The 15,437-nt window shown below is 43.4% G+C and overlaps 1 protein-coding gene across 4 annotated transcripts in view; it reads left to right on the forward strand.

Moving 5' to 3' along the window:
* Positions 1–4,780: 4,780 nt before the first annotated feature.
* LOC127662179 (echinoderm microtubule-associated protein-like 5) overlaps positions 4,781–15,437 on the forward strand; it is a 137,037-nt gene continuing 126,380 nt past the window's right edge. For all 4 annotated transcript variants that reach the window (XM_052153259.1, XM_052153258.1, XM_052153257.1 and 1 more), the window contains exon 1: positions 4,781–4,977. In XM_052153259.1, the coding sequence (XP_052009219.1) occupies positions 4,781–4,977 (197 nt within the window). The remainder of the gene's footprint in view (positions 4,978–15,437) is intronic.

Raw genomic sequence — 15,437 nt, forward strand, 5'->3', positions numbered from 1 at the left:
ACCTAAATTCTCTGCCTCTATACCTTCTTTCTTTTGATATTCACAAGCTTTTTTTGGAGTCATATTGTATAGCCAACATACATACATAGGCTTTGCGTACTACAGAACAGACCATATTACCGAAACTTCCTATAATAAGTTTTGACACTCATGTTGTTTTGAGAAACTGCACCCTCCTTTTGTTCTTTGGGTCACATTTAAATTGCATAAATTCTTGATTAGAGTACAAGGGCAGTAAAGAACCCCCCTTAACATAAATCGGTTTTATTGTGGTCCCAAAGTGTATAATGATTAGGGGTGAAATTATATATTATGAAAATTAATGAGTAATATAATATTTAAAGAATTGTATTTTAATCACTTTTGGCATTTTATAATGTCTCAACTATAGTACAACTATTTCTGATTCTACTTGTAGAAGTTACAATTTAGTACATGCCCATTTCCCAAATGAATCTATATTGCTATCTCTATTTTTAGAGGAAAGAATACAATCTGAGGGAAAGATACTGCTGCAGAACCCAGTAAAAGAATTTGGGAATCTTAAGAGCAGTAAGGGGCTAAATTTGAGAAAATTGTCACATTTGATTCATACAAAATCAATGGACAAAAAACAAATACAACTATTTAAAGCTGTATAACATCCAGAAAGTCTGAAGGTGAAAGGTCACAACTGGTTCTTCCCACACAGGGCCAAATTGACCTGTTAAGACAATGCAAGGAAGAATTTGTTGTAAATTGTTATTTCACTTAAACAATTACATACAAATATTATTAAAATTTTGTTTGTTTTGATGGTCTCAACAAAGTCACAGCATTTGGTTCCAAAAACTATGCGGTGTTTATAGCATATTCTTTACCTGTCCCAGGACAAAAATGAGCCTAAAACTATATGAGGATTAAGTTAAGATCTGAGTGAATATCACCATAATTACTAAACAGATAAAATAGGATTAACATAGGACACCCAATATTTTCATTTAACACCAAATTGTTGTTTTTATTATTTATTGTTTTCTTAGCAGATTCAAATACAGTAGTTGGTCTATTACTAATTCTGAAACGTTGTTCACAGCCTTGACACACACTCTTCTATATTGAACATGTTGTACAAATGAGTTAGTGGTGCTTGATAAAGGTAGGTGTTGTGAAATTTTGAATAAAAAAAATGCCGAAAATTTACTTTGGTAAATATATCATATTTCGATATACGATTATTGCCCTGTGGACGATGAAATTGGTGAATAAAATCTCATAGTTTTACTTCTTGACTTAGCCCAGTATGTATCCACCCAGAACTCCCTAGCAACTGCATAGAAACTAGAGGTCAACCGATTGTGGATTTTCCCAATACCGATAACAAAGGTGGTGGAAAAGGCAGATAACAATTAACCAGCCAATAGTTTATAAAATCGATTTATGAAATGTCAAAAAATGTGCTAGTCTTTTCTTACTATGGCAAGCACAGGTACAGAGGCTACAAGAATTAATAAAATCCTAGATGCTGTTTATTGTTCAACCAAAACTCCAATATTAGGACAAATTAAGATGTGGTGAAGAATGTGGCCCTTTTAACTGTGAACAAGCCCATAACAAACATGGGACTCTTCTTTAGAAATGACAGACACTTGACTCCATTAAAATGCTCTATGGTTAAGTATTCAAGTATTCACTAAATTATGCTTTTATAGCCTATTTATTCACCCAATTAAGATTTTTACATACACACTGGCGGCCAAACGTTGGGAAACATTTATAGATTTTGCTGTTTCTGATAGAAATTGGTACTTTTATTCACCAAAGTAGCATTCAACTGATGTAAAAAAATAGCATCATCACTATTTGGAAAAAGTCATTTTTTTATAAAATCTAGACAGCAGCCATCACTCCAACACCTTATCCTTGAGTAATCAGCTAAATTGCTAATTAGGTTCTAGAAAATCACTTGCCATCATATCAAACACAGTTGAAAGCTATTTGGTTTGTTAAATTAAGCTTAACATTGTCTTTGTGTTTGTTTTTGAGTTGCCACAGTATGCAATAGACTGGCATATCTTAAGGTCTATATTAGGTCAAAAACTTGTCAGTCAATCATTGTTTAAATACAGTCTTCAAAGACAAAGGACAACTGGCTCTAACAGGGACAGAAGGAGATGTGGAAGACCAGATGTACAACTAAACAAGAGGATAAGTACATCAGAGTCTCTAGTTTGAGAAATAGACGCCAAAGCAAAGATGAAGTTCTCAAGGTGAATGCATACCTTGACGCTAGGGGTCAAACAACTAAAAATCAAGTCAAGAATCTTGGTGTCTCTCGAGTCAGACCTTAGTTTCAGTAGTCATGTCAAAGCAATAACTAAATCAGCATACTATCATCTGAAAAATATTGCAAGAATTAGATGCTTTGTTTCCAGTCAAGACCTAGAGAAACTTGAGCATGCTTTCATCACCAGCAGGGTGGATTATTGTAATGGACTCCTCACTGGCCTTCCCAAAAAGACCATAAGACAGTTGCAGCTCATACAGAACGCTGCTGCCAGGATTCTGAACAGAACCAGAAAATATGAACATATCACACCAGTCCTCAGGTCTTTACACTGGCTCCCAGTTACATTTAGGAATGATTTTAAAATATTATTACTGGTATATAAATCATTCAATGGGCTAGGACCTCAATATATTGCAGATATGCTCATTGAATATAAACCCAACAGATCGCTCAGATCATTAGGATCACATCAGCTAGAAATACCAAGGGTTCACTCTAAGCAAGGAGAGTCTGCTTTTAGCTAGTATGCCAGCCGCAGCTGGAACCAGCTTCCAGAAGAGATCAGATGTGCTCCTACATTAGTCACATTCAAATCCAGACTCAAAACACATCTGTTTAGCTGTGCATTTACTGAATGAGCACTGTGTGTCCGACTGTTTGTACTGTATTTTATTTTATTCTAAACTGTTTCAATTATTCTTATTTTTTTATTCTTATTTTAATCTCTTCTATGTAAAGCACTTTGAATTACCATTGTGTATGAAATGTGCTATATAAATAAACTTGCCTTGCCTTGCCTTGCCTCGCCACATGTCCTCCGCTGACTGCTTCATTGAATTCTACCCGCTCAACACCAGTTTCATGTACAACAGTAAAGAGAAGACTCGGGTGCAGACCGTATGGGAAGAATTACAAAGAAAAAGCCACTTTTGAAACAGAAAAACAAAAAGAAAAGGTTAGAGTGGACAAAGAAACAGACATTGGACAACAGATAATTGGAAAAGAGTGTTATGGATCTTAACCCCATTGAGTATTTGTGGGATCAGTTAGACTATAACGTGTGTGAGAAGTGCCCAACAAGACAGACACATCTATGGGAAGTGCTACAGGAAGTGTGGGGTGAAATGTCACCTGAGTATCTGGACAAACTGACAGCTAGAATGTCAAGGATCTGCAAAGCAAGGATTTTTTTTTACGAGAACTCTTTGAAGTAGACAAAGTTCAGATTTTTTTCTTTTCAAATCGTAATAGTAATTTGTCACATTATTAATGTCCTATTGTGACTTTGCCACTTTGGTGAATAAAAGTACCAGTTTCTTTACATAAGAGCAAAATCTGTACATTATTCCAAACTTTTGGCCGCAAGTGTAATTTCACTAGATGAGGTTTTTATGATTTGGAGAAGCGATGTATGCGTTGATGGTGCACAGTTCCATATTGTCACGTTTTTCTTTGATTGGACTCACTTCAATTTAGAACACTTGATTATCTGATCAAAATAACAAATTATACATTGAAGTGAATATAAAAATATGGATGAATATTGACAGTGATAAAAGATTTAGATACAGCAAATCTGATCTGATTTAGATACAGCAAATGACTGTAAAAAAAAACCTGTATACATATACATTGATTTTTTTCAGATAACCGATAGTTCCAAAAAGCAACTATCGGCCCCGATTAATTGGTAACACCGATATATTAGTCTTCCTCTAATAGAAACTTACTTAAAAACACTCAGAACACCTTAGTAGGAAAATGTATCTACCATTTTACCCCAGTTGTCTTAGGATAAAAGCAAAAAACATATTTTTTTTCCATTATAATACATTCTTCAAAGATTTAGTAAATGCATTGTAGGGCTATGTTGTTGTCAGAGATTAAGGTTAGGTTCGTACTCATGAAGGGCAGTTAAAGAGTTTCGACATCAGACGGCTGACAGAGTTAAACGGATGTAGTAGGCCTACAACCAAAGCAATTAAACTATTATTTGAGCTAAATGAGCCATACACAGCTCAGCCCTACTATGCCATCCTCCTCCCACCTGCCATTGGTCCGCACATTTTCACTCCAGTCAGTTGATTGGCCAGACGTTCCGTCCATCACCACTCCCGCTAATGATTGGCCAGTCACTGGTAACTAATGCGAAAAATCCGTGTTCTCAGGTTTGACATGTCACTAGAGCAAAGCCACCCGTCCGAGCAAAAGTAGAGTGTCGCCTCATGCCTCGCACATGTCACAAGTAGTATACGCCAGACTCAAATTTACAGACCGATTTACAGCACCTGAACAAAACAGAGTAGCCTATGTTTACTAACACCATGCAAACAGCGTAAAGTTGAGCACTTCACGTGAACAGAAATATGTCGTCGATCCGTTTGTCAATGGTCGGACGAAACTGCTGCGCTGACAGCGGACTGAGCGGATAAACGGGACTGAGTGACGGCTCGTCGCGGCGGTGAATGAAGGCGCACCAGCCGCTCGCTTTGAAGCAAAACACGTCCGAACATGGCTGACAGAACAGCTCCGAACTGTCATCTGCGACTGGAGTGGGTTTACGGCTACCGGGGCCACCAGTGCCGCAACAACCTGTACTACACGGCCGCCAAGGAGATCGTATACTTCGTCGCCGGCGTCGGAGTTGTGTACAACACACGGGAACACAAGCAGAAATTTTATTTGGGACACAATGATGACATAATCAGGTAGGTACATTCAAATGAATGCCTTTCAAAGGAATCCAGTTATTTGCAGCGGGGAATGGTTTTGGTTTTGTTTAAAACAAACAGTAGTGGACTTCAATGGTCATAAATGGTGCCAAATGCTTTGAAAACACTGTCAGCCCGATTATGTAAGACGTTGTATATTTCATTGCCAGATCAAAAAGTAAAGAGATAGAGGTGGAAGTTGCTCCGCTGAGGCGCTGTCCAGCACGCCAGGGTGCTGAAGGTGATCTCCGTCACGCGAAGCGATCGCCCGATCACCTTCAGGAGGCTGGCGTGCTGACGTTCTGTCTGCGCTGTTTTTTTAATTGTTGGTCTATGTACACGTGTCACGTCGTGTTTTTAAATGTGTCGGGGGCCGTTCAGACTGAACGCGTTAAAAGTGGAATTTATTTTCCTTGACACGGCGTCTAAAAAACGCGGCGCTCCTGCGCGAGACGCTGAATAAAACAGCTGGACGCGGCGCGACGATTATAGACGTCCGTCTAGCGCGTGTTTACGTTGAAACACAATATTAAAAACACAATATAAAAGTAGTTCAACTTTGCACAACGCTGTGCAGTGGTGCTCAGATGTCAATAAGACATGCAGCAGATGTCTTTAAGATGTTTATGATTTAGCATGTTTGTAAATCTGGTCTTTTTAAGATGTTTAGATGTTAAACCTAAAACAAACATCTTGGAGCTATGTGTGCTATCTGGGTATTATTAGGCATGAAACATATATTTTTTTTTTATACGATAACCCCCAGATAAAATATATATAATAATATAAAATCTAATATAATGTATTTAAATATAATAGCCCCAGCTGGGAATATTGTCGAATTAATTGAACATAGTGTTTCACTATTTGCTAAATTGCTTCAATATAATAACAACCAACTATCATAATCTTAACAGTCATGAAATGGTCTCTGTGTCAGATTATGCTTTTGATATATGCACTCTTAATTTATATTTGATGGTCAACCAAGGTTTTGACCTTAATAGTAATTCTGTTATTTAGGGAAAGCTGTATTTATGTACGTACATATATAAAGGTGTTTCTAGCTAATGGTGAAGCATATCAGCAGCATGCCTTATGATCGTCAAGGTAAGGGCATCCTACAGGAGTGCATGTGTATGCTTGTCTGTCTGTGTGTGTTGTGTGTGCATACGTGTGTGGGGTTTTAGTGAGAGCTGGAGGGGGTGGTGCTCTGCCTCGCCGCCGGTCATCTGCTTCAATTCTCTATTATTAATTAGGCGACAGAGCAACTGACCTTGGTTACCTTGTGTTTGTGTGAATGCGTTAATGGGTTTGTGTAGGCTCCGGTGTGTGCAAGTGCAGCTATTCCATCTCATGTGTATATAGATCATCACAATGATGGGAATTTCTGATATCAATCAAATGCTTTTTCTCAGATATATGGGATACAGATGCAAATTTTGCTGTTATATTTGCCAAGCAATTTTGATAAATTCTATTGTTTCATACATTTACTGCCCCCCAGTATTTCCCAGGTGTGTGTTTGTGCATCAAATGTCTCATAGGGACCAATCCATCTCCAGTTTCATCAGAATGTGACCCATTGCTTGACTTTCAGGAAGAGCCATTATATGCCGTTCATGCATATCAGATGCGTCCATATGCCAGCAGTGGCCTATTATAGAGATATCAGCACAAGTATCTAAATACATAGAAAGGTTATGAGTGATTCATGTGTTTAGACAATATTTCAATCTATTCTGAGTATATGTGAGCTGAGAATTTAATACTGCATACAATAATGTATCCATCCATATTACACTAACGAGAATCTAAGAATCTAATATGTCGATATGACATAGAAACATAGAAACAGATAAACTGAGTTGCATTTTTTAAGTGAATACATCCCATTTCTTCTGATTTGGTTGCTCTGAGTTGCTGTTTGGCATGGCATTGTAAACTGGTGGTGGAGTTGGCTTGTATCCTGTGTTATTTGCCCTTGAGTAGAATGCTCAGTGGGAAGTAGAGGATGGGCCCAGGGCTGAGATACAGATGCTGAACAGCAGCTTGTGTGGAAGAGAGAGAGAGAGAGAGGGAGAGAGAGAGAGAGATTGATGGAGTCTTTTAACCTAACAGACATGATAATCATTTTACGGTGAGTTGGTCTGAATCCACTTGAAGGAAGATGGGTTATCATGTTGTGCTGTGTTGAGCACAGCTGATATCGGTCTTCTTATCGGAGTACTTTTCACATTAACATTACATCAAAGTACTCCAACAGGTAAGCACCTACATAAGCACATGAAATATCAAGCTTTGACTAGTGATGAGCATATCTCCAAATTTAAAACCACATGGAATAAAAAGTTATTTAAAGGAATAGTCAAAATATTCTCATGACAACTTAAAAATAATTTGTATGAGTTGGTTCATATGAAAAGGTACAACTTTTATTCCCATTGAGACCAACAATCACCAAACAGAATATCAAATGGAGACAATGCAGGCATCCATTTTCCGGTAGCCTCCTATCCAAAACTTTATGTTAAAGAGTAGGCAAATCATCAGGTTTTAAAATACACATCATCATCCTTAATTAAATATATATATTTTTAATGCAGTAACACTAACTGGTAACTTGTATATATATTCATATTAAATCTATTATGGCGAATCTATTAGACTTTATTTATATTAGGCTGCAACTGTGAAAGTTTTAGTTAAAGGTTTCTAAATGTATTTAGGCTATCAGCTTTTTCATAACAAAAACAACAGTTTAATTAACCTAACCACAGTAATGTGAAGCCACCCATGATCTTACCCAATGGCCTTGTCAATACAAATGCCACTGTTAAACAATGGTACAACAATGGTAAACTTTCATAGGCCACTACAATATGAAGGAGTTGAAACTTACATGAACTATGGAAAATTGACAAATGATCCTCCTGTTCTACACTACTCCTGTTCTAACTGGCCTTTGCCTTTGGCCTGCTGAACTCATATATATCATTCATGTTTAAATAAAATGTCCAAACAAATGCATGCAGATACAGTCTCCAGTTACCTTTATTATTTTTTGAAAGGTGGGGGATTTTGGCGGGTGAAAATGCTGAGTGGCTAGTGACCTTGGAAACTACTAGTCACAGTGGCCGGTGAGCCAAAAGGTTGTTCAAACCCTAAGTTTTACAACGCTATAAGAAGACTTGGAATATAGTGCATATGGACCACTTACATGATATTTTAATGGTGCTTTTTTTTCATTTTTGGAGCTCTTCATCCCCAGTCCCTATTCACTTTCATTGTATGAAAAAGAGCAGCCAGAACATTCTGAAAAATGCCTCAGGTGTCTGTTTGTTTACTACAGGTGTTAAAAAAATGTATGGGCATGGATAGTGATTGGAGATGTCAGGCAAAAAACGACAAGGGTGACTGTTAAAGATGGTAAAATGTCTGGCTCCCTGCTGTGTTCTGGCCATCTGCCTGACTTTCAAATGTTTTTGTGCTAGTGAATGTCTGTTAAGTAGATTTCCTCACTGTATATTTTGTGTGCATGCCCCTTTAAAGGTTAAAGTACTAGTTAGTTCACCAAAAATGAAATGTCTTTCTTCTGTGGAACACCAAAGGAGATGTTAGGCAGAATGTTAACCTCAGTCACCATTCACTCAAAAAAGATCAAATGACAGTAAATGGTGACTAAGACTAAAATTCTGACATGCTTGCATCCTTTTTGTGTTCCCCAGAAAAGAGCAAAGACAACAGAATTTCTTTGTGAACTATCCCTTTAAAGATTAGTATTATGCCGTGTGTTGAATCGTTTGGAATATTTTGGAGGCTAAATCCCATAAAAATGGTGAGGATTAGGTGACTTCAGCAACCTTTGAGTAATGTTTGGTGTGTTGCCAGCGTACACGTATGAGTGTGTGACTGACATGATCGCTCATGCAGAGGGGGAGGGGTTGGACATTGTGTTTTATTTAAACCACGTGATCCAATCATATAGAAGCACTCTCTGTGTCATGTGTGGTTCTCTGGTCCATCTGTAAACCATGTGCACTCACGTGCACTCATTTCTAATGTAATCCTTAATCTGCACTGCCTCCTGATGCTCTTACTATAATATTATCAATGGGTCTGGACGTTGCAATGTGTGTATCAGTGCGTGGAATTTTGTGTTTGTGTAGCACAAATCATATGCGTACAATGCACAAATGCCAGGCAAGTTTTGGGGTTATATTGCAATCCCTGTGTGTGTGTGTGTGTGTGTGTGTGTGTGTGTTTCAGTTGCCATTGAGATTAAATGTACATTTTATACCTTCTCTATAAGCCTCTCTGGGTGCACTTGGCTTGTTAGATTGGTCAAAGGGCTTGGCAGCTCTCCACCTAATGTGGTTGAATTATCGCTTTGTTGGATTTCATCGTAAGTCCTACCCTGGGGATAAAAATCACTACGCTTTGCAATACAGTCGTAAAATTGTACGTTTCTTTCAATGATCTATACTTCCACACATAATAATATAGATACTAAGTGTTTCTTGTGGTGTTTGTCGAGTAAAGCATCACTAATACTATTGTTCATTCTCAAAGGCCAGTACTCTCATGCAGCAACTTTATCATTTGTATTCGCCAGTCTCACTATGAAGTCACTAGTGGGCATACCTAATGCTGTCGCTTTAAAGTTATTGGTGGACTGCACATCTGGCCATATCTTTTGATAATCTGATCACGGATATATACTGTATGTTGCTGGCAAAACTAAGATATAATTCTAATCAGTAGCAGTTTTAGCTTGTAATGTGCCTTGGGCAAAACTCCCAAATGTGTAGATGGGCTGGGATCGTAAATGAGTAAATGATGCTCACTGAAATTCTAAGCATTTCCCTTCAGTGGCTGAAGCTGGAAGTGTTGTTGAACATATGGGAAAGTGTGAGCTCCAGGCCAAAAGCCAGAATACAGTCAACAGGAAAGCATATTTTTTTAAACCCTAAACCTAACTGACAGTGGCATACAATTTTTACAGTAATGTAAGAGTGAAAATGGAACCTCTGAATCATGCTCACCATTGTTTATAAGAATGTGATACTTGGAAACCTCCTAGTTTTCATGGGCCCAGAACCTGGGTATCGTGCAAATTCAGGGTACATGAAGTTTCAGAAGCAATATGTTGATTTCTCATGTCGGGTGGACTCATTTGCCTTTGGCTAGTAAACAACCACCTTGCAACTCCCTAGAAACCACTAAGCACAACTTAGTATTGTGGCAGTAAAATGCATAATGTTTGTGTGGGGTAGGGGTTGGGTTAGGGTGTCTGTGGGACTCTAAATAAACACAATAAGCATACTGCATTGATGCCCCTACACTGTATGTTAGTATTTAATTATAAGTGCAAACAGAATCTGCCATTATTTGTACTATGTGTAAATAGCCTATGCCTTTATTTATCGTAATAATGATAGCAAATGTAATGCTAATAATGGCTGTTTAACATTATACCTACCCATGTTATCGTCAGAATTATAAACATTTTTCCATTTATCAGAAATATCGTTATTGGTATTTATGTCAGTGATTTTGGCCTTGCTTGGATTTGTATTGGACCGAAAATAAAATTTGTATAGTCCATCTCTATCATACAGTGAGATTTTGAGTCTAAAGTGAAGCCTAGAACAAATACGTGAAATACAACCAGCGTATCTGTACGTTTAAATCTTCTAAAATATAAATTCACACATCTTTAGTATGTAAGTTTGCATGCCTGTAAGGACATATTAGGATGAGCCCACATCATTTTTGGGCATAGTACGCAAACTGCATGTATGTTGATAAAATTCAGTCATGCATGTTTGAGCCCATTAGCGTGACGTTAATGCTGGCAGACATGCGTCCTGTTTCTACTGGTTTGGCAGTACGGCTTCCCCTTTCCCTGCATTCGACTGCCCCCTGGAGCAGGGAATCTCCCCAGCCCCGTCTATAGTAGTTCCAGTGAATGCTACAATCAGCCTCTCATTTATTATCCTAAAGCTGCTTATCTGACGCAGCTACATGCACCTCAGTACAGCTTCACATAAATACATACATCAGTACATGTGTAACGTATGACCTTGTCCTGTTTTACTGTTTCCCTTTTGTCTTCCATTTTGATACTTTCGTCACTCCATAGTTTTCACTTTTGAACCTTCTGTACCTCCATAGTCTTGTTAGCCATTGTGTTCATTGTTCATTGTTCTCACCTGTCCTCGTTAGTTTCCCATTGGTTTCTGTTCATCACCTCATTATGTCATTTTGAGTTCTGGTTGTTCATTGGTCCTGTCTTGTATTTATACCCTGCCTGTTTGTTCAGTCCCGGTCGATCGTTGAATGTTAGTAATGTTTGTTGTTATGAGTGTTAGTTTATGTTGTAAGCCTGCTCTGTGTTATTCCAGATCTGTGTTTCCTGCCCTTGTGCTCTGTTCATGTTTATTTCCCCATCGCGGGTGTTCCTTTGTGTTTGATTAATTAATAAATATACTGCATTTGGATCCTCAACCTTGTCTCCCTCGTTGTCCCTGCTAATTCGTAACAGAACGATCGACCATACAATGGATCCAGCAGTTCTGCGAGCAAACTGCCATCTGCTCAGCCTAAAGCAAGAAGACCGCCCCATAGAGGACCACGTCCGCGATTTCCTTAGGCTGGCGAAGGTCTCGGATTTCCCGGACTCCTCGTTGGTGGTCTTCTTCAGGGGCAACCTGAATGCTGCACTGAGGGAGCAGTTACCACTGGCAACTCGCTATTGGACACTCCGGAACTTCCTGGAGGTGACCTTTCTGGCCTGCGGCTCGCCGTTCACCGTGTGCGTCGATGAGGAGGACCCTGCCTCTCCTCCCACGACGGTGACTCTCCAGTCCTCCCTAGCTCCCCCTGTCACGCCAGCCCCTCCGGTCAGTGAGCAAACCCCCGCGCCAGTCACTTCCCCGGAACCCACGCGGTCCACTTCGTCTGCCCGGAGGAGGGAGAGAAGACGGGCTTCCGCCTCCCGGCCCACGCCTGCCACGGTCAACGAGCCTGAGCCCTCTTCAGCCACGGTCAACGAGCCTGAGCCCTCTTCAGCCACGGTCAACGAGCCTGAGCCCTCTTCAGCCACGGTCAACGAGCCAGCGCCTGTAGCCTCCGATGTCAGTGAGCCAGCGCCTGTAGCCTCCGATGTCAGTGAGCCAGCGCCTGTAGCCTCCGATGTCAGTGAGCCAGCGCCTGTAGCCTCCGATGTCAGTGAGCCAGCGCCTGTAGCCTCCGACTGTCCGTGAGCCAGCGCCTGTAGCCTCGACCGTCCCTGAGCCAGCGCCTGAAGCCTCGACCGTCCCTGAGCCAGCGCCTGAAGCCTCGACCGTCCCTGAGCCAGCGCCTGAAGCCTCGACCGTCCCTGAGCCAGCGCCTGAAGCCTCGACCGTCCCTGAGCCAGCGCCTGAAGCCTCGACCGTCCCTGAGCCAGCGCCTGAAGCCTCGACCGTCCCTGAGCCAGCGCCTGAAGCCTCGACCGTCCCTGAGCCAGCGCCTGAAGCCTCGACCGTCCCTGAGCCAGCGCCTGAAGCCTCGACCGTCCCTGAGCCAGCGCCTGAAGCCTCGACCGTCCCTGAGCCAGCGCCTGAAGCCTCGACCGGTCCCTGAGCCAGCCCTGAAGCCTCGACCGTCCCTGAGCCAGCGCCTGAAGCCTCGACCGTCCCTGAGCCAGCGCCTGAAGCCTCGACCGTCCCTGAGCCAGCGCCTGAAGCCTCGACCGTCCCTGAGCCAGCGCCTGAAGCCTCGACCGTCCCTGAGCCAGCGCCTGAAGCCTCGACCGTCCCTGAGCCAGCGCCTGAAGCCTCGACCGTCCCTGAGCCAGCGCCTGAAGCCTCGACCGTCCCTGAGCCAGCGCCTGAAGCCTCGACCGTCCCTGAGCCAGCGCCTGAAGCCTCGACCGTCCCTGAGCCAGCGCCGGCAGCCATGACCGTCCAAGAGCCAGCGCCTGTAGCCTCGACCGTCCCTGAGCCAGTGCCTGAAGCCTCGACCGTCCAAGGGCCAGCGCCAGTAGCCGTGACCGTCCAAGAGCCAGCACCCCCCGAGCTTTCCAGAGCTCCGCCTTCCGAGCTTTCCAGAGCTCCGCCTTCCGGGCTTTCCAGAGCCCCACCTACCGAGTCTTCCAGGACTCCGCCTCTCAAGCCTTCTAGGGCTTCGCCCCTCAAGCCTATCGAGCTTTCCAGAGCTCTGCCTCCCGAGCTTTCCAGAGCTCTGCCTCCCGAGCTTTCCAGAGCTCCGCCTCCCAGGCTTTCCAGAGCTCCGCCTTCCGAGCTTCCCGAGCTTTCCAGAGCTCCGCCCTCCGAGCTTTCCAGAGCTCCGCCTCCCGAGCTTTCCAGAGCCCCTTCCCCCGAGCCTCCCAGGGTTCCACCTCCCAAGTCTCTCGAGCCTCCCCGGGCTCCACCCCTCAAGTCTCTCAAGTCTTCCACGGCTCCGCCTCCCGAGCCTCCTAGGGCTCTTCTCCCCGAGCCTCCTACGGCTCCGCCTCCAGAGCCTCCTATGGCTCTGCTCCCAGAGACTCCAGAACCTTCTAGAGCTCCGCCTCCCGAGCCTCCTACGGCTCCGCCTCCCGAGCCTCCTACAGCTCTGCCTCCAGAGACTCCCGAGCCTCCCTCGGCTCCGCCTCCTAGGCCTTCCTCGGCTCCGCCTCCTACGGCTCTACTCCCCGAGCCTCCTATGGCTCTGCTCCCAGAGACTCCAGAACCTTCTAGAGCTCCGCCTCCCGAGCCTCCTACGGCGCCACCTTCCTCGGCTCCACCTCCTGAGCCTCCCTCGGCTTCACCTCCAGAGCCTTCCAGGCCTCCGCCTCTGGAGCCTCCTATGGCGCCACCTCCATCGGCCCCACCGCCAGAGCCTTCCAGGCCTCCGCCACTAGAGCCTCCTACGGCGCCACCTCCCTCAGCTCCGCCTCCTGAGCTTCCAGAGCCTCCCTCAGCTCCGCCTCCAGAGCCTCCCTCAGCTCTGCCTCCTGAGCTTCCAGAGCCTCCCCCAGCTCCGCCCCCTGAGCTTCCAGAGCCTCCCCCCAGCTCCGCCTCCTGAGCCTCCCTCAGCTCCGCCTCCTGAGCTTCCAGAGCCCTTCTCAGTTTCGCCCCCGGGACCTGTCCCTATCCTGAGGCTGCCTCCCAGGCCTCTTGGACCCGTCCCTGTCCGATGGCCACCTCCCAGGCCCCCTGAACCGGTCCCTCTGTGCCCCCGGGACTGCCTAATTGGCCCCGTGTACTGTCTCCTTTCCCTTTGTGCCCCGTGGACTGTTTAATTTCCCTTGTTGCCCCCTTGGACTTCCTGCCTGCCCTCTGTGCCCCCTTGGACTTCCTTCTGCCCCTCATTGCCCCCCTGGACTGCCTGTCTGCCCCCGGTGCCTTCATTGTGTTTTTCTATGGTTTTTGTCTTGGGTTTTGTTTTTTGGTTTGGATCGTCTGGGATCCGATCCTTAGATGGGGGGCTATGTAATGTATGACCTTGTCCTGTTTTACTGTTTCCCTTTTGTCTTCCATTTTGATACTTTCGTCACTCCATAGTTTTCACTTTTGAACCTTCTGTACCTCCATAGTCTTGTTAGCCATTGTGTTCATTGTTCATTGTTCTCACCTGTCCTCGTTAGTTTCCCATTGGTTTCTGTTCATCACCTCATTATGTCATTTTGAGTTCTGGTTGTTCATTGGTCCTGTCTTGTATTTATACCCTGCCTGTTTGTTCAGTCCCGGTCGATCGTTTAATGTTTGTTGTTATGAGTGTTAGTTTATGTTGTAAGCCTGCTCTGTGTTATTCCAGATCTGTGTTTCCTGCCCTTGTGCTCTGTTCATGTTTATTTCCCCATCGCGGGTGTTCCTTTTGTGTTTGTTTAATTAATAAATATACTGCGTTTGGATCCTCAACCTTGTCTCCCTCGTTGTCCCTGCTAATTCGTAACAACATGGTGTCTTTTGTGTGATGGTGTGCAGTGCTCTTAGACTGTGAGAGGTCTGTAAGAGTGGATGGAGGCGTCTTGGAGGCTCCTTTTGTGTCCACTTGCCCATGAACCATAGCAGGAGAGCTTATGTGATGTAACCAAACCCCCTCAGAATATTTTCAAGATGCACTCAAAAAATAACTCTGGCTGATCTGGTCTATAATGGACAGTGGTTCCACGTGTTTGAAATTAGTTTCCTTAAAAGAAAATGTCCATGTAATTTCAATTTAGGAAATTTCAAGAAGAGGAAACCAAACTGAATCAAGTAATGCAACCGCATTTAACATGTCAAAATAACTCAGATTTTCTATTTTAGTGGTATGCTAGCTAGGACAGGAAATGTTAGCATGCAAAATACAAGCTGGTGTGAAGCACTACTGAGTGCAACTTGGTCACTATGATATGGTTAGCACAGCAAATGCTCAATGGATAAAGCAATATGTAGAATTCTCTAAATGTATTGGTCCTCGACCTAGCCTCAAGCTCCACGCTT

The sequence above is a fragment of the Xyrauchen texanus genome, chromosome 22 (genome assembly GCF_025860055.1).
Source record: "Xyrauchen texanus isolate HMW12.3.18 chromosome 22, RBS_HiC_50CHRs, whole genome shotgun sequence".
Taxonomy (NCBI): Eukaryota; Metazoa; Chordata; class Actinopteri; order Cypriniformes; family Catostomidae; genus Xyrauchen; species Xyrauchen texanus.